Source organism: Ornithodoros turicata, chromosome 5, assembly GCF_037126465.1.
Source record: "Ornithodoros turicata isolate Travis chromosome 5, ASM3712646v1, whole genome shotgun sequence".
Classification (NCBI taxonomy): Eukaryota; Metazoa; Arthropoda; class Arachnida; order Ixodida; family Argasidae; genus Ornithodoros; species Ornithodoros turicata.
The window spans coordinates 74,531,936-74,557,019 of NC_088205.1; the positions used below are offsets into that span (position 1 = coordinate 74,531,936).

Here is a 25,084-nt window from a genome sequence, read left to right on the forward strand (position 1 = left end):
CTTGCGGACATAGTCAATTTTACCGTCTATTACACATTTCCAGTCGCTCACTGTTGCCTAATGGCTTACTGGTTTACTTGAGGGATTTTTCTGGAGGGTTCCGGAGCCGAACCACGGAGCTGCAGAAGAAGGGGAAAATCATGCCTGATCATAAAGTATAGCAGGGAATAGAAGATCAGACATGCAAGCGTGACTACATTCGGGAACATTACAGTTTTGCCTGATATTACAGATGTTAATGTATTGATATGGATGTAAATATTATATGGAAGTAGCGGCAAGTAGTAGTATAAAGCTTTGCCAAAGGTCTTGCACACCGTTCTTAGCGTACGTGTACCAGTCCGCGGCTTCTTCCAGGAGTTGTTTCAGTTCGGCTCTTCGTTCTCCATCCAAATTCTCTCACTGTTCTGTGTAATAAACATATCCCCCCCCCCCACGACAACTAAGTGACTCAGGTACTCTAGTCGTTCGATGACGTCCTGACAAGACTACGTTATAGTGATGAACCTGTTTAGTGTACATGATCTTGCTCTTGTAGCGCACCTGAATTCTATGACGACAACAGCGAGGGAGCTTCACAGACACTGATTGGGCGAAACTAATGTCCGGCTCATAGCCAGAGTCGCTAGTGAAACTAGTGATCCCTGGGCTGAGAGGGCTTGCATCCAGAAGCGCTGCAGTGAAACAATGCGCAGAGAGAAACTGTAGCACAAACTGTAAGAATGGTTCATACCAGGGGCGTTCAAGTCAAACCAGGACTTTTCATTTTTCTCAAAAGTAAAATGAACTTACAGGCGAGAAATTAGTTTTATTTTTCAACTTAATCTCCAGCTGCACTAATGCACTTGTCCCAGCGTTTCACGAGGGGTTACATGCCAGCAGCGTAGAAATCCTTACCGGCGCGTAGCAGCCATGATCAGACCACATTCTTGACCTCGTCGTCGCAGCTGATGTGGCAGCCCCCAAGGAACGCCTTCAGTGGCCGGAAGAGATGGAAATCGCTGGGGGTGAGGTCTGGACTGTAAGGGGCATGTGGCAGCAACTCCCAGCCAAGTTCCTGTAAGGTGCGTGTCGTGAGATGCGCGGTATGCGGGCGTGCATTGTCCTGTAGGAGGAGGACTCCTTTGGTGATGAGGCCCGGCTTTCCGAAACTGGAGGTGTTCATGAATGATAGTGTTCAACGTTCCCGCAGAAAGATGCGCCTTTCGAGCCAGTTCGAGACATGTTATCCGTCGGTCCTTGAGGATCTGGCACTCCACAAGTTGGATGTTCTCAGGAACTCTGACACTGGGCTCTGAGCCGCACCTGCCGGGATCGTCCTGCGCTGATGTACGGCCGTCTCGGAACCGCTTGCACCACTCAAAGGCTTTGCTGCGGCTAAGTGTATCGTGGCCATACTGAGCCTGAAGTCTTCTGTGAATTTCACATGACTTTGCACCTTCATTCACGAGAAACTTAATGACTATTCGCTGTTCGATGTGCGCGCTCACCTCGTTGTCGGCCATCTTCTCTAGCACGTGTCTTCAGTTTTGCACAAACTTTGGACCACTACGTGGTGAACGCGGAGGCCTGTCGCGTGTGAAAATGATGAAGGAGAAGTAGCGGGAGCCATTTGTACACTCAGGAGACAGAAAGTCCCGGTTTGACTTGAACGCCCCTCGTTTATGGCGTGCATCCGTCTAGCAGCATGGATGACAGACAGTGGCATTAGTCATATCGCGCAAGAAAAAGGAAAAAAAAAAAAAAAACCTAGAGCTCTTTGCGCGTCCGGGTTGTAAAGATAGATGAGAGTACATTCAGAAGAAGATAGTCGTATGCATCATTACCAGCTGCATGCCGTCAAAAGTCTCTGCAAATGAAAGCGCACGTGACGCTTAAATTTCCCCGCTTTGCTAACATTTGTTACCTAAAGAATAAAGAGAGAGCAAGCAAGCCCCCCTACAATCTAAAAACAGAGCTTCGCCGCATAGCACGCTGCTTGCCAACAGTCATCCCGTATGACAGCGTTCTCTCCCGATGAAAAACGTTTCTGTGGCAATTATGAAGTGCATATTGCCACAAAAATGGCGTACGCTTCCCGTTTTCAGCAAACCAGAAAAGAACGATGTCACCCGGGATGATAGTTGGCTAGGAGCGTGCTATGTGGTGAAGTTCATTATTAAGACTGTAAGACAAACAAAAGCAAAGCAGACTGCCAGTAGCGGTAACGGGAACGCGACAGATGTTAAATTACTCTTCCCAGTGCTTGTTCCGTCTCGTTCTTGTCTTGTGTTAGGTTTTTTCTTTGCATTGAGCTTTTTATCGTCTTTAGAATGGATCACGAGCCCGCGCATATTTTAATCTTATTTCGTTAATTTACAGTTTTGTATGTGCGCGCGTATGTGTTATACTGCGAGAACACGAGAGCGGCGCTCCGCTCTGTGACGTAACCTATCCCTTGTACACCCTCTTAACTAAGGAAAGAGGAAGTCTAAACATAGAAAGAAAAACTCTTATTTTTCTTTCCCACTTACCAAATTATTCCGACTTAGACCCTGTAATGTCGTGTTTTATTGGTGGGCTGAGGGTGGGCCCAATACGGAATATTCCCTCTCCATGAACAGGCTGATGTAGAGTCACTAAATAAGCTACTTAGCATATTTTGTGACTCTAGGCTGATGCAGTGAGACTTTCTTCAGCATGGAGCCTCGTCCCATGCAGATTGTTACCTGACACAGGAAATTCCACAACGTATTTAGCAGGTCTTATTCAAGACGTAGACACACCACACGTAAGATACCAAGAGACGGATCACCATTGTCATGAGCGCTGGGTATATTATGCTATATGAGTATAATATGAGTAAGCAAAGAGATGGGATGGCATCATAGCCATCGTCATCATCATCACCTAATGTCGGCAAGCTTTCGCGAAGTCAGGCAGCGACATTTTTGCATCGAGCAAAATTGCCTCTGCAGGTTTGCCTCCACAAAAGTTCTTCGTCCTTCCTCTCTGGACTTGAACCTCTCTGATGTCCGATCGTTGAACCATGATTAAGCCAACCCGATCATTGACATTCGAGAGCCATGAATGCTCGAAGCGCCCCAAAGACGAACGACGACCTTCAGACCCACCGTTGCCCACAAACATCCAACCGTTCCGTCTGCAGCAACCGAACACCGCACACCTGGTCTATGTCAAGCGTCCACTGCAACCTGCACTATCATCATCGTCTTTGAATACCTTGAACCCTCTAGAATCCACCGTGCCTTCCAGTTTGGAACAAGGCGAGTGTTTAACGAAGAAATCGAAGAGAAGAACGTACGCCGGACTCTCTCCGGTATCCAAGATGCCCCCGAAGCCCGCGGTCCCACCCAGGTCTTCAGTGGCGCCGACTACCACTGGTATGCGCAAGACTACTGCGTCACCCAGAATAACATTTGCGGCGTACAAGCCGTTGACAGCGCCCGCAACGTCTGCCACAGGCAAGCTTTCTGCTGCAGGAGCAACGTGTAGAACACTTCCCCCGACTTCAAAGGTTCCTCACATTCCCCCAGTTCTCAAAGTTGCTTCGCAAAAGGGAGGTGGCACAATGGACGCTAAGGGAACTGTCTATAGGTCAACCCCTCGAATTTACATGTGAGTTTGAACGATCCTTAAAAGGGCAGAGTTATCTTATCACATTACCATGTGATGTCGCATAATGCATAAGTTTCGTATGTCCCAGCCCCTTTTTGAGTGTGTGCCGTGGTTGCCTTACTTGTGCCATATCATAATGTTCGTATGGATACGGCATTACAGCAATTACTTTTCCTGGTCCACTTGCAGGAAGCCCCCTGACGCACGTCAAAGCCACGACACTTTCGCTTGCGTCTTCTTGACAATACTGATCTTGGGCGTGGTTGTCTTCGCGGCGTTCGCAATTATGCACCCGGGTAAGCCTCACAATCGACTTCACTCGCTTTACTTCTCGAGGTAATTGTAAATATGCCCCCCAGCCTATTCACCTACTGCCTATTTTCACCCTAGAGGGTGAACAGTTAGTGAAGCATTTATTAACTCGGAAGAACATATCAGAAGTCTTGATCGCCCTTCGCAGGAAACGCCTTCCTACGAACAACATTCATGAGTATACCGTCCTACCGAACTATTGACGTCGCCAGATAGGTTCGATGCCGCAGCTTTCTGACCAATGATTAAGGACGTGTAACGACAACACCATGTAAACATTAGTGGTGACGAATATTGACATCATGTAGTCAGCTCGAATTTCCCATTTACACGCACCGCCTGTCACTGCTTCGTTTACGGCGTTTGGGTTTCGCAACTACGCTATATGCTGAGCGAGAAATCCACCGAGATGTCGAAACCGTACACGGAAAAATACACAAAGGTTTTGTCGGAACGTTCGTCGTACGAACAGCCAGGATTGCGGCAACATTGTCGCACGACACTCGCAGAGTCCCATGCATGCATGCAACGGGACTATCAATGCGAAAGCAGCAGGCCTAAGCGAGTTCCTGTCATCGAGATGACCACTGCCCTCGTATTTCCTCGTAAAGAAGACGCGTTTCACACGTATAACTCAATCATCTCGCGTGATCATAGATATTTGGTGGACCCATCGGCGCTCCTCTTATAACTATATCTGCAGCTGCGTTGATTCACGCGAGAGCCGGTTGCTGTTCGTTTCCAGAACTGGTAAATCGCCGACTGCCTGTACAAGGATATCGTTACTAGGGATCAAAAGCGTGATTTACACGAACAACTGCATACCCTGATCGAATGATATATGAATTATCTAGCTTACAAAGTACAATTTGGGGGAAGTGGTTTGTTGTGGCAGCTGAGTACATGGCGAAGTACGAAACCCCGTATGATATATCAGTAAAATACATCTAAAAGGTCGCGGATTGCCGCCAGTGATGAGTGGAAGCAGGTAATGTAATAGACGGCGGCTTGCTAGTTTCGCAATATCATTGTCGGCCTGCAAGACACATTTTTGGCGGGTTTGAAGCAAAATTATCACATGCAGGTCGCTAAGTTACAAGATATGGTATTGTACTGTGAGTATCAGCCTTGAAAGTAGACCAAATGCCGGGGATTGACATCTTTAATGGGCATATACACTGGCAAACAACAATACAACAAAGAAAAAGGTTTGATGTTTCGAAACTCGTTCGAGTTTCATCATCAGAATAACATGCCACAAGCAGGATGTCTCTTTTTATGTATCAAGGGTGCGTAGCATTCCAGTGGGGGGCCTGGATGCCTATTGATAACCTCTTTAGTTATCTTTATGTGCCAGGATTCCAGTGGTTTCCTCATCCCCAACGACCATCATGAACTAAAATTTCCGGATTTTCGAGACCTAATCTATGACCAGTTTTTTATCGCGTATTCACATAGTTCCCAGGCAGCACAATGTACTGAAAGTCGAGTGCAATGGGGGTGGAAGGTATGTGTCTTATCAATGTTCTTTAGTTTCACGGGTCTGTTCAAGGCCTTCTACCTACTCGTCCACCCCCATTGCACTCGACTTTCAGTACATTGTGCTGCCTGGGTTCAGTTTGCTTCTGTGCGGCCTTGTCAATATCTCTTTTGCGTCCCTTCATTCTAGTTTATGTCCTATTCTCCCGGTTTCCGGATGTACATCGCCGGACATTCGAGGCGTCATACGATGGTAAAAGCTTGGCGCGATAAAAATTGGTCATAGGTTAGGTCGCGATAATCCGGAAATTTTAGCTCTTGCGGGTCGTTGGGGGGTGAGGGAACAATTGGAACCCTGGCAAATAAAGATAACTAAAGAGGTTTTCTTAATTATTATTCATTTCCTTCGTCGCAGGTATGGTTCGGAATGTGTTCGCCCTCAAAGTATCTAATTTTACGCCACCGTCGCACGACCACACAGAGAACGAATATTTACTTAAATAAAGGCGGCCATTAATTTATTTTTACGCAATTGTATAGTGCGTCTAAAGTGAAATAAAGATGCATGTACTTAAAAAGAGCTGAACTGGTATTTGTGTGGTGTGAATCCTGAGTCCTTGCAAGACCTTCCCTGTCAAATGAGCAGTTGCGCCAATTACCACCGTGCCAGGGTTCTAGTGCCCAGAATTACCTCCAGGACCAGAGGGTCACGTATCGCTGTTCCAATCTGGAGCAAAGTATGTTGCCCTTATCAATATGGGAGCTGGATTCCTCCTTATCGGCGACAGTGTACAGGAGCACGCTGCCTATCAAGACACGTGGATCTTCAGTTCACAGATGCCACCCTACGTTTTGCATTTAATGACGTCATCATACCCCAGACATCAGTCCTCTACGCTGACCGCATTTTGATGGCAGGCGGCGAAAGCAAAGCTTCGTTCGTCTTCGTGGCCTGGCAATACCAACAGAATAGCAGCAGAAGCTCATTCTGAATCTCGCCAATGGCGGATACGTCCAACCACATCTCGTCGAGACCTTTTTCTTTCTCCTGACACCGGACGACGGCACGGCAGATTATGCTGCTGGCGGGTGCGCAGAGAGCGGGTGGCTTTTGTCAGCAAATCGTGCAATGGCTAGCTGAGCAGGACTGGGGACGCTGGAACAACTGACGCACAGTATGTCTCCTGTGCGCTGGTTGAGGATGGCATCCTGCTCAGGCGCATGCTCCATGCGGATGAGGACGACGGCTCATCCTGATTGTTGATGTGATCCTGATTGATGTGCCACTGCTCTGCGTAAGTCTTTCGTACGTTACTTTCATGACTCAGCTTTGGCGGGTTAGAGCAGTGTCCGGAATGTTTATGACGAATTGTGTCTTGTCGCGACATGGCCAGGAATTAGGCTGGACGCAATAAAGCATATACGAACCTGTCCAATATGCCGGAAAGGAAAACCTCATGGGATGTTGCCGCGCTTGCAGCCTGTTCTGAGCAATAGACCATGGAAAATCGTTGCTTGTGATGTTATGGGACCTTTTGTCCTGTACCCCGAGAAATAACCGTCAAAGGCGTCGCCACGTAGCGTGATGACGCCTTTACCTGTTTGTCGTTACGGATCATATCACATAGTGGGTATAGTTGTTCCGTCTTGGTACACTGACCTACGAGAGAGCGTGTCAATGATTACTCGGCATCTCATGCCGGTGCAGGTTCCTTGCTCGTCTCCATCACTCAGTGCTACATCACAAGTATTGTTTTCGTACCCCTGCGGTGTCATAGGCGTACAGCACGAGAAGACTTACTCACATTAGTCTCAGGACAATGTTACCGCGCGCGTTAATCGTAACCTGATGGTGATGTTGGTTGCTTTTACCTTACAACGTCACCGTGACTGCTTGCACCACGAGTGCTTCGTGTTGTGTCTTCTGTCTTATTGTTATCGCCTATTGTTCAGGTACCTTCAGTATAGAGTTCACCGTGATTGAGATGTCTGCACGGGTCAGGTTCTCAGGCTCTGAGGTCCGCTACATGGAGACGGTTAACACATCTATAGGCTTCACCCCGACGTTCCTCACCCTGAGTAGAGACTCAACCTTTCTAGTAGAGAATACCCTGGGCCTCCGATATAGAAACAACGAGCATCCTTATTCAACATTTGCTGAGGTCCTCCGGAACCGACTGCACTGTGCGTCCCAGATGGCACGTCGTCCAGCCCGCCGATGGTTACGGAACAGGAAACGGGACCAATACACGCTTGGGATCGTACGACATCCGACACCCTGATGGATCTGTCATGGACCTATCATCCTCAGCTTCCTTTACAGGACCTGGACCAGGATAACCGTTCGGGACCTGCTTCGAGGCGCTAGGGTTTGCGCCCCGAAGGTAATGATCGTGGTATCCACTATCTCGGTCACTATGACCTAGGCTTTAGTTTATTTAGCTTTGCGTTTATTGGAGCGATTTCGGTTTCACGGCCCTCCCCTATATTCTTGGGGGGAAGGCCTTCTCAGGTACTCATAGCGCAGAGTTATTTCCTCACCGTATTCTCCGTTCCCATTTCTTTTTCAGTGTCACGCTTCATCGAGGGAAGAATTGATCCCCTCGTCCTTTTCATGAGCCTGCAATATTCATGAATGCATGAGGCTTACATGTTTGTATCGTCCATAAGTGTGGTCTGCCTCGGCCAAATCTCGTTGTTTATGCAATATTCAACATGCCCTCTTACTGCTCCCGGTCTCCTGGTGGGCCTGCTCCCGCGTCTCACATTCAGCGGTCCCTGGCTACTTGGACCACCATTTCGGAGAAGCGCCCCGTGCCGTGTGGCTTCCGCAACAAATAGTCAGTGGAGGGTCGTCGCCCTTACGAGGTGATAGGACTAGGCCCTTGGGCGAACCCAAGGACAGTCTTTTCGCCTTTTAGGGGGCCCACGCTAGCCGAGTGCCACCCTTGTGACCTCCCGCTCTCGCAAACAGATGATGAGCGTCGTCTGTTATACCAGAGCTACATCGGTCTACCTACCGTCCGGGGCCTCCTCACCGGATCAAGCTGGAAGCCGCGCGCTCTGCTGGTGACGTCTCTACGATCCTGGCCACTCTTCGGCAGCTCCGGCCAGGCTCATATCATCTCGAGAGCCAGGACCGTCAACACACGCTGCGCTGATAGACATTCCAGACGACCCGTGGACTTTTGAAGTTGTAAACCTATTCTTCAGGGTACTGGAATGGCGTTAGACGGTAAGGCAGAAAGAAGGAAGCGCGATGGCCCGGGATGGTTAAAACCCATGGGGCGCATTGTTTGACGCTTATTCACTTCCTGGTTGATCGCTGATGAACGAGGGGACGGTACGAGCTTCGGGAAAAAGTTGGCGGACGCCGCCGTTATTACGAGTTCTAAGGTAACTTGTTAACTAGTCAGCCTTGTTGTTCGGTCTAACTGTAATGTGCTGTGTCTTCCTCTACGGCTGAGCAGGAGTTGAAGGTGCGCTTCCCGGATGACACCGCCGTCCTAGCTGCGAGTACACTCTTAAAAACGAACTTTTAAAGGCGTAGGCCTCCATTTTTCAACAAATCAGGGCAGATAACGATATCATTCGAGATGATGGTTGGCTAGGAGCGTGCTATGCGGCGAAGTTCGTTTCTAAGAGTGTAGTTCCCATACGTCATAAGATAATCTCATTTCTTCGTGTCGTTTTCCTCCCATACTCATTGCAAGTTAGGCACAGACGATCATTAAAGGATACGGTATGAGAAATTACATATATTTTCTCCGGACTCCAATATTGCCCACGTTTTTAAGTTTACGATGGTTGTGCAGTTTGGGAATGTCCATGGTGGCGATGTGTCTGAAAATATGGCCTCTATTTAGATGATGTGGGACGGAATAAATTTGCTCGTGACCTCAAGATTGAGCTCCTCTTGAGATCAAACACGCATACGTAATAGACTATGCTTTCTGTACTACATGTGGAATGGCAGAATCACCTCGAAAATTAGCATATGAAAAGACGGTGTGGTTAGCCTAACAATCGTTCGCGTTTGGGCGTCAGTCGTGGCGTTGCCCACCTCTGTGAGGCCGATAACGGCGAGTCCTTTCACGAGCTCCGCCACAATTGTTCGCGTTTTTCACGCAAAAAATAGCGCGCTCTTATTGAGCTGAGATCAACATCTACTCAGTAGAGGGCGCTCTTTATTTTGCGTCTGGAATAGAACAAAAATTAAGACATTCGAAGTTATCATCCAAAAACTTAAGGTGCTCACATTGAGCGGAAATTAAGCACTGTTACTCAGGAGAACAATTTGCTTTTTATATTGCAGGAAGAATAGGGAAGGAGAGGATATCCGGAATTTGCCAAGAGCCTGCCAATGCCTTACCATGTCTTTCTTTTTTCAGCAAAACATTGCACGTATGTGCCCACATGAGGCTGAAATTAATCACAGTTACCCTAGCAGACGATGGTCTTTATTTTCCAGGTGGAACTCGCAGGTGGAACGCGGTAGAGAGAAGGGCCTCCGAAATAGGGCCTCGAAGAATGCCAAGAGATTAGCCTTACTATTTCTTTCTCTCTTGAGCCAAACATTGTACGCGTTCGTATGAAGATGAAATTAAGCACAGTTACCTAGCTGACAGGTGCTTTCGACTTCGCAGTTGGAGCTCGCAGGTGGAACGGAAGACAGAAGGACCTCCGAAACGTGGTCTCAAGGAATGCTATGAGGTTAGCCTTACCATTTATTCTGTTTTGAGCCAAAGGTAGTAAATTTACGTATGAAGGTGAAATGTGAAATAAAGCACAGCTACTTAGCAGACTGTGCTCTTTATTTCGCTGCTGGAACTCCCAGTTAGAACAGGGCAGAGAGAAGGCCCCGCAAAATCTGGCCATAAAGAATGGGGAGGGTTTACCCACAATTTTTCCCGTTTTGAGAAAAAAAATTGAGGTGCTCATGTGGAGCTCAAATAAAACAGGTACTGAGCAGAAGGGGCTCTATATTTTCGCAGGTGGAATGTGACAAAGGAGCAACTCCGGAATTGCACCGCGGAAAAGGCAGAGGTCATCTTGATGCAAAGTGTCAACCCCTTCATAGCGGGTATACAATTACATTTAGTTGATTAAAACATGTACATGCTTTTATTCAGTGTTTAATAAAATTTATTCGCTTGTTATGGAGAGTGTGATGCAGAAGGCACAATAAAGATGTTTTGCTGAGAGGATGGGACGGATGATGAAAAGGTGAGTGGCTCTACTTTCGTAGACGGAAATTATTAATCAACATTTAGCGTCAGAGTGGTCGCTAAAAAGACCCTTCGAATTTTGACCCTAAGAAAACACCAAGGGATTAGGCTTACCTTTGCCATTTTCAGCGAAAAAATAAAAATGTTCAAATCGTGCCACAATTAAGAACAGATACTCAGCAGGAGATGCGCTTTTATTTTACCGCCAGCTTGGTCGCTAAAAGGGACCTTCGAATTTTGACCCTAAAAAAACACCAAGGGGTTAGGCTTACCTTTTTTTGCCATTTTCAGCGAAAAAATAAAAATGCTCTAAATCGTGCCACAATTGAGAACAGATACTCAGCAGGAGATGCGCTTTTATTTTACCGCCAGCTTGGTCGCTAAAAAGGACCTTCGAATTTTGACCCTAAAAAACACCAAGGGGTTAGGCTTACCTTTTTTGCCATTTTCAGCGAAAAAATAAAAATGCTCAAATCGTGCCACAATTGAGAACAGATACTCAGAAGGAGATGCGCTTTTATTTTACCGCCAGCTTGGTCGTTAAAAAGGACCTTCGAATTTTGACCCTAAAAAACACCAAGGGGTTAGGCTTACCTTTTTTGCCATTTTCAGCAAAAAAATGGAAATGCTCAAATCGTGCCACAATTAAGAACAGATACTCAGCAGGAGATGCGCTTTTATTTTACCGCCAGCTTGGTCGCTAAAAAGGACCTTCGAATTTTGACCCTAAAAAACACCAAGGGGTTAGGCTTACCTTTTTTGCCATTTTCAGCGAAAAAATAAAAATGCTCAAATCGTGCCACAATTGAGAACAGATACTCAGAAGGAGATGCGCTTTTATTTTACCGCCAGCTTGGTCGTTAAAAAGGACCTTCGAATTTTGACCCTAAAAAACACCAAGGGGTTAGGCATACCTTTTTTGCCATTTTCAGCAAAAAAATGGAAATGCTCAAATCGTGCCACAATTGAGAACAGATACTCAGCAGGAGATGCGCTTTTATTTTACCGCCAGCTTGGTCGCTAAAAAGGACCTTCGAATTTTGACCCTAAAAAACACCAAGGGGTTAGGCTTACCTTTTTTGCCATTTTCAGCGAAAAAACAAAAATGCTCAAATCGTGCCACAATTAAGAACAGATACTCAGCAGGAGATGCGCTATTATTTTACCGCCAGCTTGGTCGCTAAAAAGGACCTTCGAATTTTGACCCTAAAAAACACCAAGGGGTTAGGCTTACCTTTTTTGCCATTTTCAGCGAAAAAATAAAAATGCTCAAATCGTGCCACAATTAAGAACAGATACTCAGCAGGAGATGCGCTTTTATTTTACCGCCAGCTTGGTCGCTAAAAAGGACCTTCAAATTTTGACCCTAAAAAACACCAAGGGGTTAGGCTTACCTTTTTTGCCATTTTCAGCGAAAGAATGAAAATGCTCAAATCGTGCCACAATTGAGAACAGATACTCAGCAGGAGATGCGCTTTTATTTTACCGCCAGCTTGGTCGCTAAAAAGGACCTTCGAATTTTGACCCTAAAAAACACCAAGGGCTTACCTTTTCCAAACCCTAGGCTAAAAAACTCCCCTGATTTAAGTTAAACCCTCACTATATGTAAACAGTAAAATGGTCAATAGGCATTAGCACAACATGGAAATTGCCACTATTTATCAGTCTGGTTCGTGTTCCAGATCCCAGCAAAAGACTCACCTTGAAATCCTGCGTCCGACATGAACGTGGTTCAGGTTTCTGAGCTCCGGTGTTGTGAGTGAGACGAGGAAAACACAAGTTCATGGTATTTTTATTCCCTTTGTTTTGAAGAACATAGAAGGATGAAGTGCCGCTTAAGGTTAACAAAATGAATGAATCTGAATATGAACCCAGTGCTATAAGAAATTCTCATATCGTAGAATGCGTTGACTGATAGGGTGCCCATGTCCCTGCAGATGGACAGACAGCCTATAAAATGAAGAGTCACAAATCACATCACATAGACTAAATTATGATGATGACGTGAGGAAATTGAAATTCTCTTCATTACTTCTACACGAATCCGGTTGGGTTTAGAACCGGGGGGTGATAATGATACAAGTGGGTGGGCGGGCTGGCTGACTGGCTCCTTGTCATTGGTTGCTAAAAAGGACCTTCGAATTTTGACCCTAAAAACGCAAGGAGTTAGGCTTACCTTTTTGCCATTTTCAGCGAAAAAACAAAAGTGCTCAATTCGTGCTGGAATTAAGCACATAATTAAGAATTAAGCACAGAACTAATAAGGAAGGAAGGATGGAAGGAAGGAAGGTTGGAAGGAAGGAAGGAAGGTTGGAACGATGAGTGGATGGATGGAACGAAGGATGGAAGGAAGGAAGGAAGGAAGGCTTGGCTTGGCTTGGCAGGGTCGGGTCGGGTCGGGTCGGGTCGGGTCGGGTCGGGTCGGGTCGGGCAGGGCAGGGCAGGGCAGGGCAGGGCAGGGCAGGGCAGGGCAGGGCAGGGCAGGGCAGGGCAGGGCAGGGCAGGGCAGGGCAGGGCAGGGCAGGGCAGGGCAGGGCAGGGCAGGGCAGGGCAGGGCAGGGCAGGGCAGGGCAGGGCAGGGCAGGGCAGGGCAGGGCAGGGCAGGGCAGGGCAGGGCAGGGCAGGGCAGGGCAGGGCAGGGCAGGGCAGGGCAGGGCAGGGCAGGGCAGGGCAGGGCAGGGCAGGGCAGGGCAGGGCAGGGCAGGGCAGGGCAGGGCAGGGCAGGGCAGGGCAGGGCAGGGCAGGGCAGGGCAGGGCAGGGCAGGGCAGGGCAGGGCAGGGCAGGGCAGGGCAGGGCAGGGCAGGGCAGGGCAGGGCAGGGCAGGGCAGGGCAGGGCAGGGCAGGGCAGGGCAGGGCAGGGCAGGGCAGGGCAGGGCAGGGCAGGGCAGGGCAGGGCAGGGCAGGGCAGGGCAGGGCAGGGCAGGGCAGGGCAGGGCAGGGCAGGGCAGGGCAGGGCAGGGCAGGGCAGGGCAGGGCAGGGCAGGGCAGGGCAGGGCAGGGCAGGGCAGGGCAGGGCAGGGCAGGGCAGGGCAGGGCAGGGCAGGGCAGGGCAGGGCAGGGCAGGGCAGGGCAGGGCAGGGCAGGGCAGGGCAGGGCAGGGCAGGGCAGGGCAGGGCAGGGCAGGGCAGGGCAGGGCAGGGCAGGGCAGGGCAGGGCAGGGCAGGGCAGGGCAGGGCAGGGCAGGGCAGGGCAGGGCAGGGCAGGGCAGGGCAGGGCAGGGCAGGGCAGGGCAGGGCAGGGCAGGGCAGGGCAGGGCAGGGCAGGGCAGGGCAGGGCAGGGCAGGGCAGGGCAGGGCAGGGCAGGGCAGGGCAGGGCAGGGCAGGGCAGGGCAGGGCAGGGCAGGGCAGGGCAGGGCAGGGCAGGGCAGGGCAGGGCAGGGCAGGGCAGGGCAGGGCAGGGCAGGGCAGGGCAGGGCAGGGCAGGGCAGGGCAGGGCAGGGCAGGGCAGGGCAGGGCAGGGCAGGGCAGGGCAGGGCAGGGCAGGGCAGGGCAGGGCAGGGCAGGGCAGGGCAGGGCAGGGCAGGGCAGGGCAGGGCAGGGCAGGGCAGGGCAGGGCAGGGCAGGGCAGGGCAGGGCAGGGCAGGGCAGGGCAGGGCAGGGCAGGGCAGGGCAGGGCAGGGCAGGGCAGGGCAGGGCAGGGCAGGGCAGGGCAGGGCAGGGCAGGGCAGGGCAGGGCAGGGCAGGGCAGGGCAGGGCAGGGCAGGGCAGGGCAGGGCAGGGCAGGGCAGGGCAGGGCAGGGCAGGGCAGGGCAGGGCAGGGCAGGGCAGGGCAGGGCAGGGCAGGGCAGGGCAGGGCAGGGCAGGGCAGGGCAGGGCAGGGCAGGGCAGGGCAGGGCAGGGCAGGGCAGGGCAGGGCAGGGCAGGGCAGGGCAGGGCAGGGCAGGGCAGGGCAGGGCAGGGCAGGGCAGGGCAGGGCAGGGCAGGGCAGGGCAGGGCAGGGCAGGGCAGGGCAGGGCAGGGCAGGGCAGGGCAGGGCAGGGCAGGGCAGGGCAGGGCAGGGCAGGGCAGGGCAGGGCAGGGCAGGGCAGGGCAGGGCAGGGCAGGGCAGGGCAGGGCAGGGCAGGGCAGGGCAGGGCAGGGCAGGGCAGGGCAGGGCAGGGCAGGGCAGGGCAGGGCAGGGCAGGGCAGGGCAGGGCAGGGCAGGGCAGGGCAGGGCAGGGCAGGGCAGGGCAGGGCAGGGCAGGGCAGGGCAGGGCAGGGCAGGGCAGGGCAGGGCAGGGCAGGGCAGGGCAGGGCAGGGCAGGGCAGGGCAGGGCAGGGCAGGGCAGGGCAGGGCAGGGCAGGGCAGGGCAGGGCAGGGCAGGGCAGGGCAGGGCAGGGCAGGGCAGGGCAGGGCAGGGCAGGGCAGGGCAGGGCAGGGCAGGGCAGGGCAGGGCAGGGCAGGGCAGGGCAGGGCAGGGCAGGGCAGGGCAGGGCAGGGCAGGGCAGGGCAGGGCAGGGCAGGGCAGGGCAGGGCAGGGCAGGGCAGGGCAGGGCAGGGCAGGGCAGGGCAGGGCAGGGCAGGGCAGGGCAGGGCAGGGCAGGGCAGGGCAGGGCAGGGCAGGGCAGGGCAGGGCAGGGCAGGGCAGGGCAGGGCAGGGCAGGGCAGGGCAGGGCAGGGCAGGGCAGGGCAGGGCAGGGCAGGGCAGGGCAGGGCAGGGCAGGGCAGGGCAGGGCAGGGCAGGGCAGGGCAGGGCAGGGCAGGGCAGGGCAGGGCAGGGCAGGGCAGGGCAGGGCAGGGCAGGGCAGGGCAGGGCAGGGCAGGGCAGGGCAGGGCAGGGCAGGGCAGGGCAGGGCAGGGCAGGGCAGGGCAGGGCAGGGCAGGGCAGGGCAGGGCAGGGCAGGGCAGGGCAGGGCAGGGCAGGGCAGGGCAGGGCAGGGCAGGGCAGGGCAGGGCAGGGCAGGGCAGGGCAGGGCAGGGCAGGGCAGGGCAGGGCAGGGCAGGGCAGGGCAGGGCAGGGCAGGGCAGGGCAGGGCAGGGCAGGGCAGGGCAGGGCAGGGCAGGGCAGGGCAGGGCAGGGCAGGGCAGGGCAGGGCAGGGCAGGGCAGGGCAGGGCAGGGCAGGGCAGGGCAGGGCAGGGCAGGGCAGGGCAGGGCAGGGCAGGGCAGGGCAGGGCAGGGCAGGGCAGGGCAGGGCAGGGCAGGGCAGGGCAGGCATGACAGATGTGTCCGCATACGGACGCTGTGGATCCTAATAATGGGAGCACAAAGCTAACATGGTGTGGAAGCCGACCCACCATTACTAATCAACAGGGTCTCCGTGTAGGGCGGCAGCTGAAATTCACGTGTGCCTAAAGGGCATCTAAAGGGATATGTTTTGTGAGTCATTGTATACTTTACTGTAGATATCGTAGTAATTCGTTACTGGGACACGTTGAGAATATTTAGAGAATATTCAATTATTTTTCTACAACGAATACACCAGGTGACCCCAGCAGTTGCTACCGAGAGAAAATCACTGTTGAAATATTTTGTACAAAAGTACCTACAGGCATTCTATGAGTCCAACTTTGGAGGGTCATTCTTCAATTTCAGTTTATTTTCCTTAACGAAGGGAGGAGGAGCAAAAAGCCGGTCAGGCAATAGGCTTCCTGTTGAGTTCCACCTGCAGGGTAACCAGAACGATTTAGTGCATAGCTGTACTTCATTACTAAATACTATATGAGCACACCGTATACAGGGAGTTTTTTATACTTTACAGGAAGAACTATACGAACGTCCTCTCAAAGAGAGTATGTAACTACAAAATGACTAATTACCTAAAATTCAATAATTAACCGTTTAATTACGGGATTTGGAACAGATGCGGGATAGCAGAATGGGAGACAGTCTTCGTTGAAAGCCATTTCATTTTTAAATAATCGTGAAGGATAAAAAAAACGCCCTGTTTTTCAACAACATATAAGCACTTTAATTTGTTTTTACTGAAAATACAGAAAATGTTAAGGCTAACATCTTTTGCATTCTGAGAGCCTAAACTTCGTAGGACATTTTCCCTTTCCAGACCCACCTTGAAAATAGGCAGTATGATCTATTGTGTGGATATATTGAGTATAAGTGTAAGTACTGAGTATTGAGTGGATCTACTGAGTATAATCCTATCCGAGCTGAAAAAAAAAGTCAGGTGAGGATAACCACTTGGTGCTTCCTAAGATCAAATTCCGGAGGTCTTCCATCGTTTCCAGATGACTATCCACATTTAGCCTCAGAAAATGCCAAGACTTTCCTTCTTTTAGAGCCGAGAAAAGAAACAAGTAGAGAATGTAAAGTCAATAGCCATTAGCCTGCAGGGAAATGCAACTCAGACTTTCTTTCGACATAAAAAAGATGAATAAAATAAGTAAGAAAGAAACCTGCGCCCTCAATAAACGCAGTGTTTTCAATTCATGTAATTGTGCTCTACGCACTGCATTGTACCGGCTTTCGCTGGCACACGGTGGTCGGTCCTCTAGGGAAGCAATCAAGTGACGTCACTTCTGCCCTTCTGACGTAACCTTGGAAGCTTGACAATGTACGGGGCTTGCGGAATGGGCAAATATTTTAATGAGACATCCTAAGTGCTATATGCGTTTTGCCAGCGACGGCAATAGTCAAGCCCTACAAAGAATTTTTTGCGCGAATGTTTAAATTTTAGGAAATTTAACTTCACTTGGCCTTAGGGTTAGCAGCCATACTGCTGAAGAAGGTGAAGTCTGAGTTCCTCATGCTCTGGTCAATCTCCCCTGATGAATCAAGCAAGCTATACCTTGATAACACATTGTACGAGGTACCACATTTACCGTCGATCATGGCCAGAAGGTGTAAAAAGGAAGAAGTGAAGAAGAAGAAGAAGAAGAAGAAGAAGGACTGCATGTTGGGACTGTTCCAACTGTTCCTTTTGCATACCTCGCAGTAAATTGCTCAGTTTTAGCAGTAGACACATCGTTGTGTGGCGATGGCACTAGAGTACCCAAAGGAGAACATGATGTACGGCAAGGGAAAACCCGCGGCAACAAAACAAAAGAAAAAGCCCGCACCTCTGCTCCAGCCCCAGGAGAAGGTGAAACAACCAGAGCTTCAACAACAGCCGCAGCTGCAGCAACTGGAGCTACAACACCCGGACCTTCAATACCAAGGTATTCAACAGCCGGAACCTCACCAACCAGAAGTCCAACATCCAGAGCTCCAGTACCCAGAGATGCAGCATGCACAGCAGCCAGTGTTATCACAGAATTATCAGCCCCAGCCGGGGTTTGAACCGATGCAGCCACCACTTTCTATGCGAGGAGGAGGGCGTCCCGATAATGATCGGGAACACATGTTTCCAGCCTTTCCTCATCACAAAAGGGACTCATCCGCCACTTCGCTTCTGCCCGTTCCGTACGTATGCGAACCACACCGAAGTCCGTACACAATTCACAGACAAAAGCACACAGGCAAACTGCACAACCACTGACGCACCTGGTGGATGTTGCACTCAACAAATAGGTCTGCAATTTAACAAGTAGCCGAATGTTGTGCTCTGCTCACGGTGCCTCCAGAGTCGCCCAAAAGCTGCGAAAACTGCTTTGAACAAGCTCTGGGTGGTTTTCGTGGTTTTAGTGCGTTTAGTGTCGCCGATATTGATAGTTTTTGGTTGACACGTAAAAGCCTCTACGCAGATACTGACTACAATAGACCTCTCCCTGTTTGTAAACAAGTGACGTCATAGTGTGGTGACAGCGCCACCAATTTGGTAGAGTGAACTACGCTCGAAACTAGAGGCGAACATGGTCGCATTCGAAAGCCACGGTCTTGAGGAGATTACGATGGTCTCTGAAAGGCACGCGACCTTCGTGAAACTCAGCTATCCCCTTCCGATCTGTTTCGGTATTAGTCTGTTTACCAACGTAATAATGACGTTTCTCGGGTAGAGGTCTATTAACTACAGCAGTTAGTATAGCACTCGTTCCGTGGTACCCCTTGTATGTCTCTCTGAGAACAGGAAGTGACGACATACATCGTTTAGGCTGTGGCATACAACGACAACTTTATTTGATGATGAGCTGTCACATAAATGGCTGATGTTGCACAGATTTATGAGGAAGAAGATGGGGATGTTCTACACGTGGCAAGTCTTCGTCATGTGGATGGCCATATCCGGAACTATTGCCTTCGTATGCACCTACGGAGCTTTCAGAAAATGTGAGTTCCATTTGTCCTCTACATGACAGCAATTACATTCTCTAAAGGCGGACTCAAGTCTTAAGAAGTCTATGGGGAATTTTGTTCATAGCGTTTTCGTAAACCTCGCTAAATTTCTACACGAAACAGGTACAGGCGCGTTCCCCCTCGAATTTATCTAGGGAATGACATATTTTTGAAGGCCTGGCGCTATCCGCTGATTTTGTCATATTTTCAATACATGGGAGTCTATGGGAGATCGATGCAACAAAATCGCTTCTCTCGGCACGGCCGCCGGCGATATTTGGGCCAAAAGGATGTCATTCCCTACAGTAGAAGTCGGGGAATTGATAGCAATCAACAAAATCGACAGGGTTATTGCAGTTTACCAGATCCCTACGAACGAAAACATGGCTTTGTCATTTGCTTGCATGTTCTGCACGCTGGCGCCGATTACAATACTTCCATAAAGCGCGGGAAAAAAGCAAAGCGAATAAAACAATTTTGCGACGGTGCAGCCAACTCTCTCCGGAAGCGAACGTTAACTGGACCGCATGAGTCCGCCTTAAGTACGTCATAAATGAATTTATGCCCATCCCAAGCGATAGATAGCTATAGATAGCTACACCAGCATATACCGAAACACGTACGTAACAAATCTCGACATGTGAATTACCGTTCGCTTTATCAGACCTAGTAGCTACCCACGGCTGTGGTCCGTCCTTTGCCACTGTTTTGAAATTAATGTTGCATTACATTGTGTTAGTCTTGGCGATACGTACGTGCTCAAAAATCGATACAAGAAGCTGAAAACTCAAACGTGAGGTTTCTCCTTAGCCCGAGCAATCTTATAAGTCAAGATGGTATCCAAGATGGCAGTAATGAGTAACAGCGAATATATAACATTTCTGGCCACCATTCTTTCCTTTCTTTTCTCGGTACTATATAGAAATTCAAACTGTAATTGGGAATGTACTGCGTACCTTGTTACGCAGAAGTTGCTCTAAATGAACGTGAGCTAATAAATTAATTTCTTTGGCAGATTTTTTATCAAAATCAAGGTCTGCGGGTAAGTTTTAACGTATAGCGACAGGGTATGGACGTACCAAAATACTTCCGATCCTGTTGAGCCTCTGCAAGATGAAACAATGTTTTCTTCCTCACAGTACCAGGAAGTATCCACAAGCCAAATGTACATCAGCTTTATCGTGAGTACATTCATACTGTCAGATGACAATTGTTAAATTTAATTGGTAAACCACATGGATAGACCGAAATACGCGATTGCGCTTTCGCCATCATGTGCTACATTACCAAGTCGGTTTCGTGGAATCGAAAGAAGTCGATATCGTCTGCAATTAATCTATTGAGTTCGGACCTTTTGCTATCAAAAATTACAGGACAGATACGACTCATGTAACGCGAAATTTAGCGTCGGCTGTGCGTGTGGCGAAACGCGGTCGGATGAAAGTGTGTAGACAAATAAATTGATTTAAGCGCAATGAGTATTGATTTGCGTTCACTGAAATGGTTGGCGACGTGACTGGTGCGCTGAACGAGAGGGCTGTTCTGGAACACCCAAGTCTATGCACGAGCCATGTACTTGTGGGTTGGCGGATATCGGTGCACAACAAGGTCCAGTTGTTTGGACACGTCACTTAGGAAAGTGGTGTGCTTGGCCAGTGAAATGTCCACGGTGAAGTCTCCGACGACGAGAAGCGTGTGCGTGCGACAAGACGCGATAAAGTCGCGGATGCGTTCGGGAGCGGCGCGAGACGAGATGTAGCCCACAGCCACCACCAGCCCTGTGGGAAGCTGCACGGTACAAATTTCTCCAACGTCGTCTCCAGGAAGGGTGACTTCAAGTGGTCTGACCAGTACTCCGGGCACGCGAGTAAATGGCAACTCCGGCCGCCAGGTTGCCCTGTAGCCTCTGCGACGCGCCCCGCAGCAGCACCTGAAGCCGTTTACTTGCTATCGGTCTCTCAGTCTTCATCCACGTCTCGGAAAGACACAGAAGTGGTGTCTTATGGAGAACACAGTCGTGCGCAACGTCTTCTGCGTGGAGCTGTACGGAGGGTACATTTAGGGCTGCGAGTATAAACGAGCGGGGTGCTCGTCTAGTTGTTCCACGCACTACGTAGTGATGGTGCGCAGGCAGTGCTTTTGCATTTGATGAAATTGTCCGTCAAAGTTCTGTCGATGTTCGCCTTTCTGCGATAGAAGTTGAAGTCATTGCCAGCTCGCTCAGCTATCTCCAATTTTCCATCGATAGCGGTTGTAAACTGGTGGGATCATCCTCCTTGCTCCCAACGCTGAGCGCACATGCGAATGACAACGACGCCGACGGGATCTCGGGAAAGTCTCTACTAAAATTGTACACGCTGTAAAACTGTACAAACAACGTATCTCGCTTGCCTTTCCCCGCTGTCTACGTCGTTCTCGTTCACGCCGCTCCTGCGGTAGTATCTTCCCCATGTCGTCGTTTTTGTGCGGACATGCGAATGCCGACGACGCTGACGCGATCGCGGAAAAAACTATGGATCAGTCTCTGTCGCAAGAAAAGTCAAATATTCTGCAGCATGAAAGCGAGGAATAGAAGAATGTGCAATACACAATCCAATAACCTTTTGTAGGAGATGTTCAAACGTTACTTATCGAATCTGGCAAAATGGAGAACAAGTGTTTCAGTAAGTCGCGCTACCCTTACGAGGCAAATAAGATGATGAAACTATAAATGACTTGTAGTTCCCGAAACTCTTAACCTCTCACGCAGTGGTATGCTGAACTAGTTCGCGCGTATCGAGGAAAGTGCGCGATGCAGTGTAACTTGCTCTATCCGCGAGGAACAGCTTCTCGCAAATTACACCTTGAAAGTATCCTAAGAAATGGTGGCCCTGCCGTTGATTTTCACCATGACGTGTTGAATGTAGAGTTTGGACACTGACGTCCGACGACGTGGGGTATATAGTCATTAGAGAGTTTCAGTGCATCGTACGCTATCACCTTTGCGTACGTAAGGGATAGCGTTGGTGGTTCTGCGCAATGCGCGAAGCTCTCTTTATGTTTTGCGCGTGCGCAGAACCACCAACGCTATCTCTTACGTACGCAAAGGCGATAGCGCACGATGCACTAAAACTCAAATGAATCCACCAACACGACAATGCTTTCGGCGGCCGTAGCTGTATAAGGAGGAGTGCAGCCACAAGCAGCACGAGCAGCCACTACTATCCACAGAAAACATGTGGTTGAAATCGCCTGCGGTGATTGGCTGAAGCCGACGGCGGTCCTGACTTTATACGTCCACGTGCCGAAGGTGCGACCAGCTCCCGTGGCTCAGTGGTTAGCGTGCTGGCCATGTCACGTCGAGACTGGGAGGCACCCGGGTTCGAATCCCGGTGCCGGCTGTGCTGTCTGGGGTTTTTCCTGGGTTTTCCTCAGACGCTTTCAGACATATGTCGGCACAGTTCCCTTAGAAGTCGGCCCAGGACGCACATTCCCCCAGGGCGTGAGTCGTGACGTTGCCCACATACGTGAGGCCGACAACGGCAAGCCCTATCACCACCACCACCGAAGGTGCGAAAGGAGCCTTTCTTTGTCTAGGTGGCATTGCCAGAGGCGAAAACCAATAGCCAGTTCCTCTGCTGGAGTCCTCTAAGCAAAGGAACAATAAACACCTTGACTAGCGTAGCATTCCCTAGATTCCCCGGATGTTCTCGAAGAACACTTGCGGAACGCTTGAAGCCTGTATCGTGTGTGGCGTCTGACTGGAACGCGCTTGCCGTATGTTTTTCAGCAAACTTCCTCAATTCGAACTGCAGTGAGGAAAGCCCCTGCACGGGAAACGGGATGCAGTGTGTCACCCACATATGCGTCTGCGCCGAAGGATACCAACCGAGGAGAAAGATCTGCGTTCCCAGCAGGAAGTTCGATCACAGAGATCGACACACTACCAGGTACAGAAAGTTTGTTACGACCAAGATACAGCGCGGAAATTATTTAAACGTACCGGGTGAACGCCCAGTATGTTTATGTATAGCCAACACGCTGTTTTCGTTTTATCTGCACTGCAAATTATTCGTCCAGCCGTTCGACAACGAAGATGCCCTTTCATTTTCCTCTGTAACACTGTAAAAAAAATAAAAATAAAAAAAAGACGAAGAAGAAAAAAGAGTAACTTGGAGATCAATTATAGCTTGTATTACCTCAGATTGCAATTACTCCCGATTTTAGTCTTCTTATCTTTCCACGCCGAAACTGGGGAGGTGAGGCGGGTTCGAACCTCCGCGCCGACTGTGCGGTGTGAGGTTTTGCCTGGGATTTCCGGTAGACTTTCCCGGTGAATGTCGGCACAGTTCCCTCTGAAGTCGACCCAGGACGCGTACTAACATCCATATCCCCCCCACTCCTTTCCGGGGCTGTCCTCTCTCCATCTGTCCACGTCTGTATATACGCCGCTCATAACCACAGTTGCTTCGCGTAATTTCGGGATTTTGCCCAGGATGTCGTACAGGACCGTATCTATCTGCACATCCGTGCTATCACAAATTGCGATAAACTGTGCGTTTCTTGTCATCCCTACAGAACATTCAAGTAAAAGAAAGGCAAAAAAAAAAAAACTATCGGGGCCAAACTTTCGCGGCGTATTTTATTGAGGATTAGCAACGTGCCGGAACTTTGACTTGCGTTTGGGATGCGTCTGATCTTCTTGTCTGCTACGGAATATCTTGTGGCTGTGCCTCAGGATATTTCCCGCGGTTAGCAGTGCACGAGAAGACGTGGCGTTCAGCCCTTGTATACTTAATCGGCAGCTAAAAACCAAAGACGTTTTTCGCATCTTCCGCTGGATGATTTTGTGGAATGTCACGTGTGTAAATAGACGGAACGGTGCATTTTTGCTCTGCTACACTTTTATTCGTCCAGAATAACTCTTTTGTGTTCTGGTCTGGAGTAGCCGAGTCTAGTCTTCTGAAAATGCTGTCGCCATTTTCTCTTTCAAATATGCGTATTCATGAGGATCAAAGGAACAAAAAGAGAGATTCTCCAGCGAGAGAGAGATTCTGCAATATTTTTTGTGTAGCCTTATATAGATTTGAAGATTCCTTCTGATCTCTAAGAGTTATAATGCTACTTGAGGGCTTTCCTCGACATTCACATGAGTCAGCAGCTAAAGTCTTTGTCTCTGTCTAAAGTCTTTGTGGTGTGTCGTGGACGACGAAGTTGGTTCGGTTTCGTATTACAAGTTATATTTTACGGGGAAGGGACGCTAGAAACCAAAAGTAGGTAAGGAACAGTGTGTTCCTTTTCACTCGCATACCACCGAACATTCGCTGTAGAGAAAGCCGAAATTTATTATCCCGAAATCCCGGGATTTCGGGACCATGAAGTTATGCCGGTATCCCGGGATCCGAAACTTTACTCCCTAGCACCGGAAATAGTTCCTAAACTTTCGTGCACTGGGCCCCGGAATGGACTAACGGCTGTTGAATCCATATACTCCCCAAAAGGGCTGTTTACTCCTGGAGTGTACAGCAAGCCTAGGGTTGACGACTTGACGCAGGACATTACCTCAAACAGACATTACCATTGTATTGACTAAATAAAGATTACGATTAGGATTACGGCTACCTGACCTCTGTGTGAAGGTGTGTTCTGGAAGTACACTGTACGAACTGGTGTAACGTCTCGAGGGAAGTATGCGACCGTTGATTTCGACTATGTCTTCTGGTGTCTCTTCAGACCTGAAACAGACAGTTGAGTTGAGTTAGCGGGTAATGAATGCAATCTGTCTTTTGTTTCCAGCTCCGCAGATGAACCAAGAGTTGCAACGCCGATGTACTGTTCCGGAAACGATTGTCCCACGCGTCGTGATGGGAAAGCAAGAAAACGAAAGCCTCCGAATAACGAAATACTTTAAAAGCTGCACCTTAAAAGGATACATGCCGCGGACATCTTGGACGTTTATGATACGAAATGATGTAAAAAGTAATAGATTCGCGGGAACAGAGCTTAAAGGCTTGTGTCGTGTCGTGAGTTGTCCTAAATTGGATTAGTTCTTCTTTCCCAAGAAGAAAGAAGTATTAAATAAGACCCGGTTAAGACGTGTGAAATTTTGTATCTTCCGCTTTGCGGAGATCTCTTGTAGTGTGAACGTTACAGTGATGTGGACTGAATCTTTAGAAGCTTAAGAGCTGCTGGATCTTATTCACGAATGGTGTATATGGGTATTCTTGGCAATGGCATTATCTAATCTAATATAATCTAAATCTAGACCTGATCCGTAGCTTTGCTTTCAATCGCAAGCAATCGAGTTCAAAGGCTCCCA

The 25,084-nt window shown here is 50.0% G+C and overlaps 2 protein-coding genes across 2 annotated transcripts; both read left to right on the forward strand.

The window, feature by feature from the left end:
- The first annotated feature begins 2,886 nt into the window (after positions 1 to 2,886).
- On the forward strand, positions 2,887 to 5,989 carry LOC135396197 (uncharacterized). Its single transcript, XM_064627221.1, has 3 exons — positions 2,887 to 3,618; positions 3,808 to 3,914; positions 5,825 to 5,989. Exons 1-3 carry the CDS (start codon positions 3,029 to 3,031, stop codon positions 5,911 to 5,913), a joined length of 786 nt encoding a protein of 261 aa, XP_064483291.1. The 5' UTR covers positions 2,887 to 3,028; the 3' UTR covers positions 5,914 to 5,989.
- Positions 5,990 to 17,432: 11,443 nt separating this feature from the next.
- On the forward strand, positions 17,433 to 24,779 carry LOC135396198 (uncharacterized). The gene is made up of 6 exons (XM_064627222.1): positions 17,433 to 17,976; positions 18,671 to 18,780; positions 19,802 to 19,828; positions 19,926 to 19,967; positions 22,556 to 22,715; positions 24,562 to 24,779. The coding sequence occupies exons 1-6, from the start codon at positions 17,552 to 17,554 to the stop codon at positions 24,674 to 24,676; spliced, it is 879 nt and encodes a 292-aa protein (XP_064483292.1). The 5' UTR covers positions 17,433 to 17,551; the 3' UTR covers positions 24,677 to 24,779.
- The last annotated feature ends 305 nt before the right edge of the window (positions 24,780 to 25,084 follow it).

Coding starts and splice junctions, on each gene's coding strand:
- LOC135396197 (XM_064627221.1), top strand. CDS start 3,029: ATGATTAAGCCAACCCGATCATTGACATTCGAGAGCCATGAATGCTCG. Junction 3,619..3,807: donor TCAACCCCTCGAATTTACAT/GTGAGTTTGAAC, acceptor GTCCACTTGCAG/GAAGCCCCCTGACGCACGTC. Junction 3,915..5,824: donor GTTCGCAATTATGCACCCGG/GTAAGCCTCACA, acceptor CCTTCGTCGCAG/GTATGGTTCGGAATGTGTTC.
- LOC135396198 (XM_064627222.1), top strand. CDS start 17,552: ATGGCACTAGAGTACCCAAAGGAGAACATGATGTACGGCAAGGGAAAA. Junction 18,781..19,801: donor CTACGGAGCTTTCAGAAAAT/GTGAGTTCCATT, acceptor TTTCTTTGGCAG/ATTTTTTATCAAAATCAAGG. Junction 19,829..19,925: donor ATCAAAATCAAGGTCTGCGG/GTAAGTTTTAAC, acceptor TCTTCCTCACAG/TACCAGGAAGTATCCACAAG.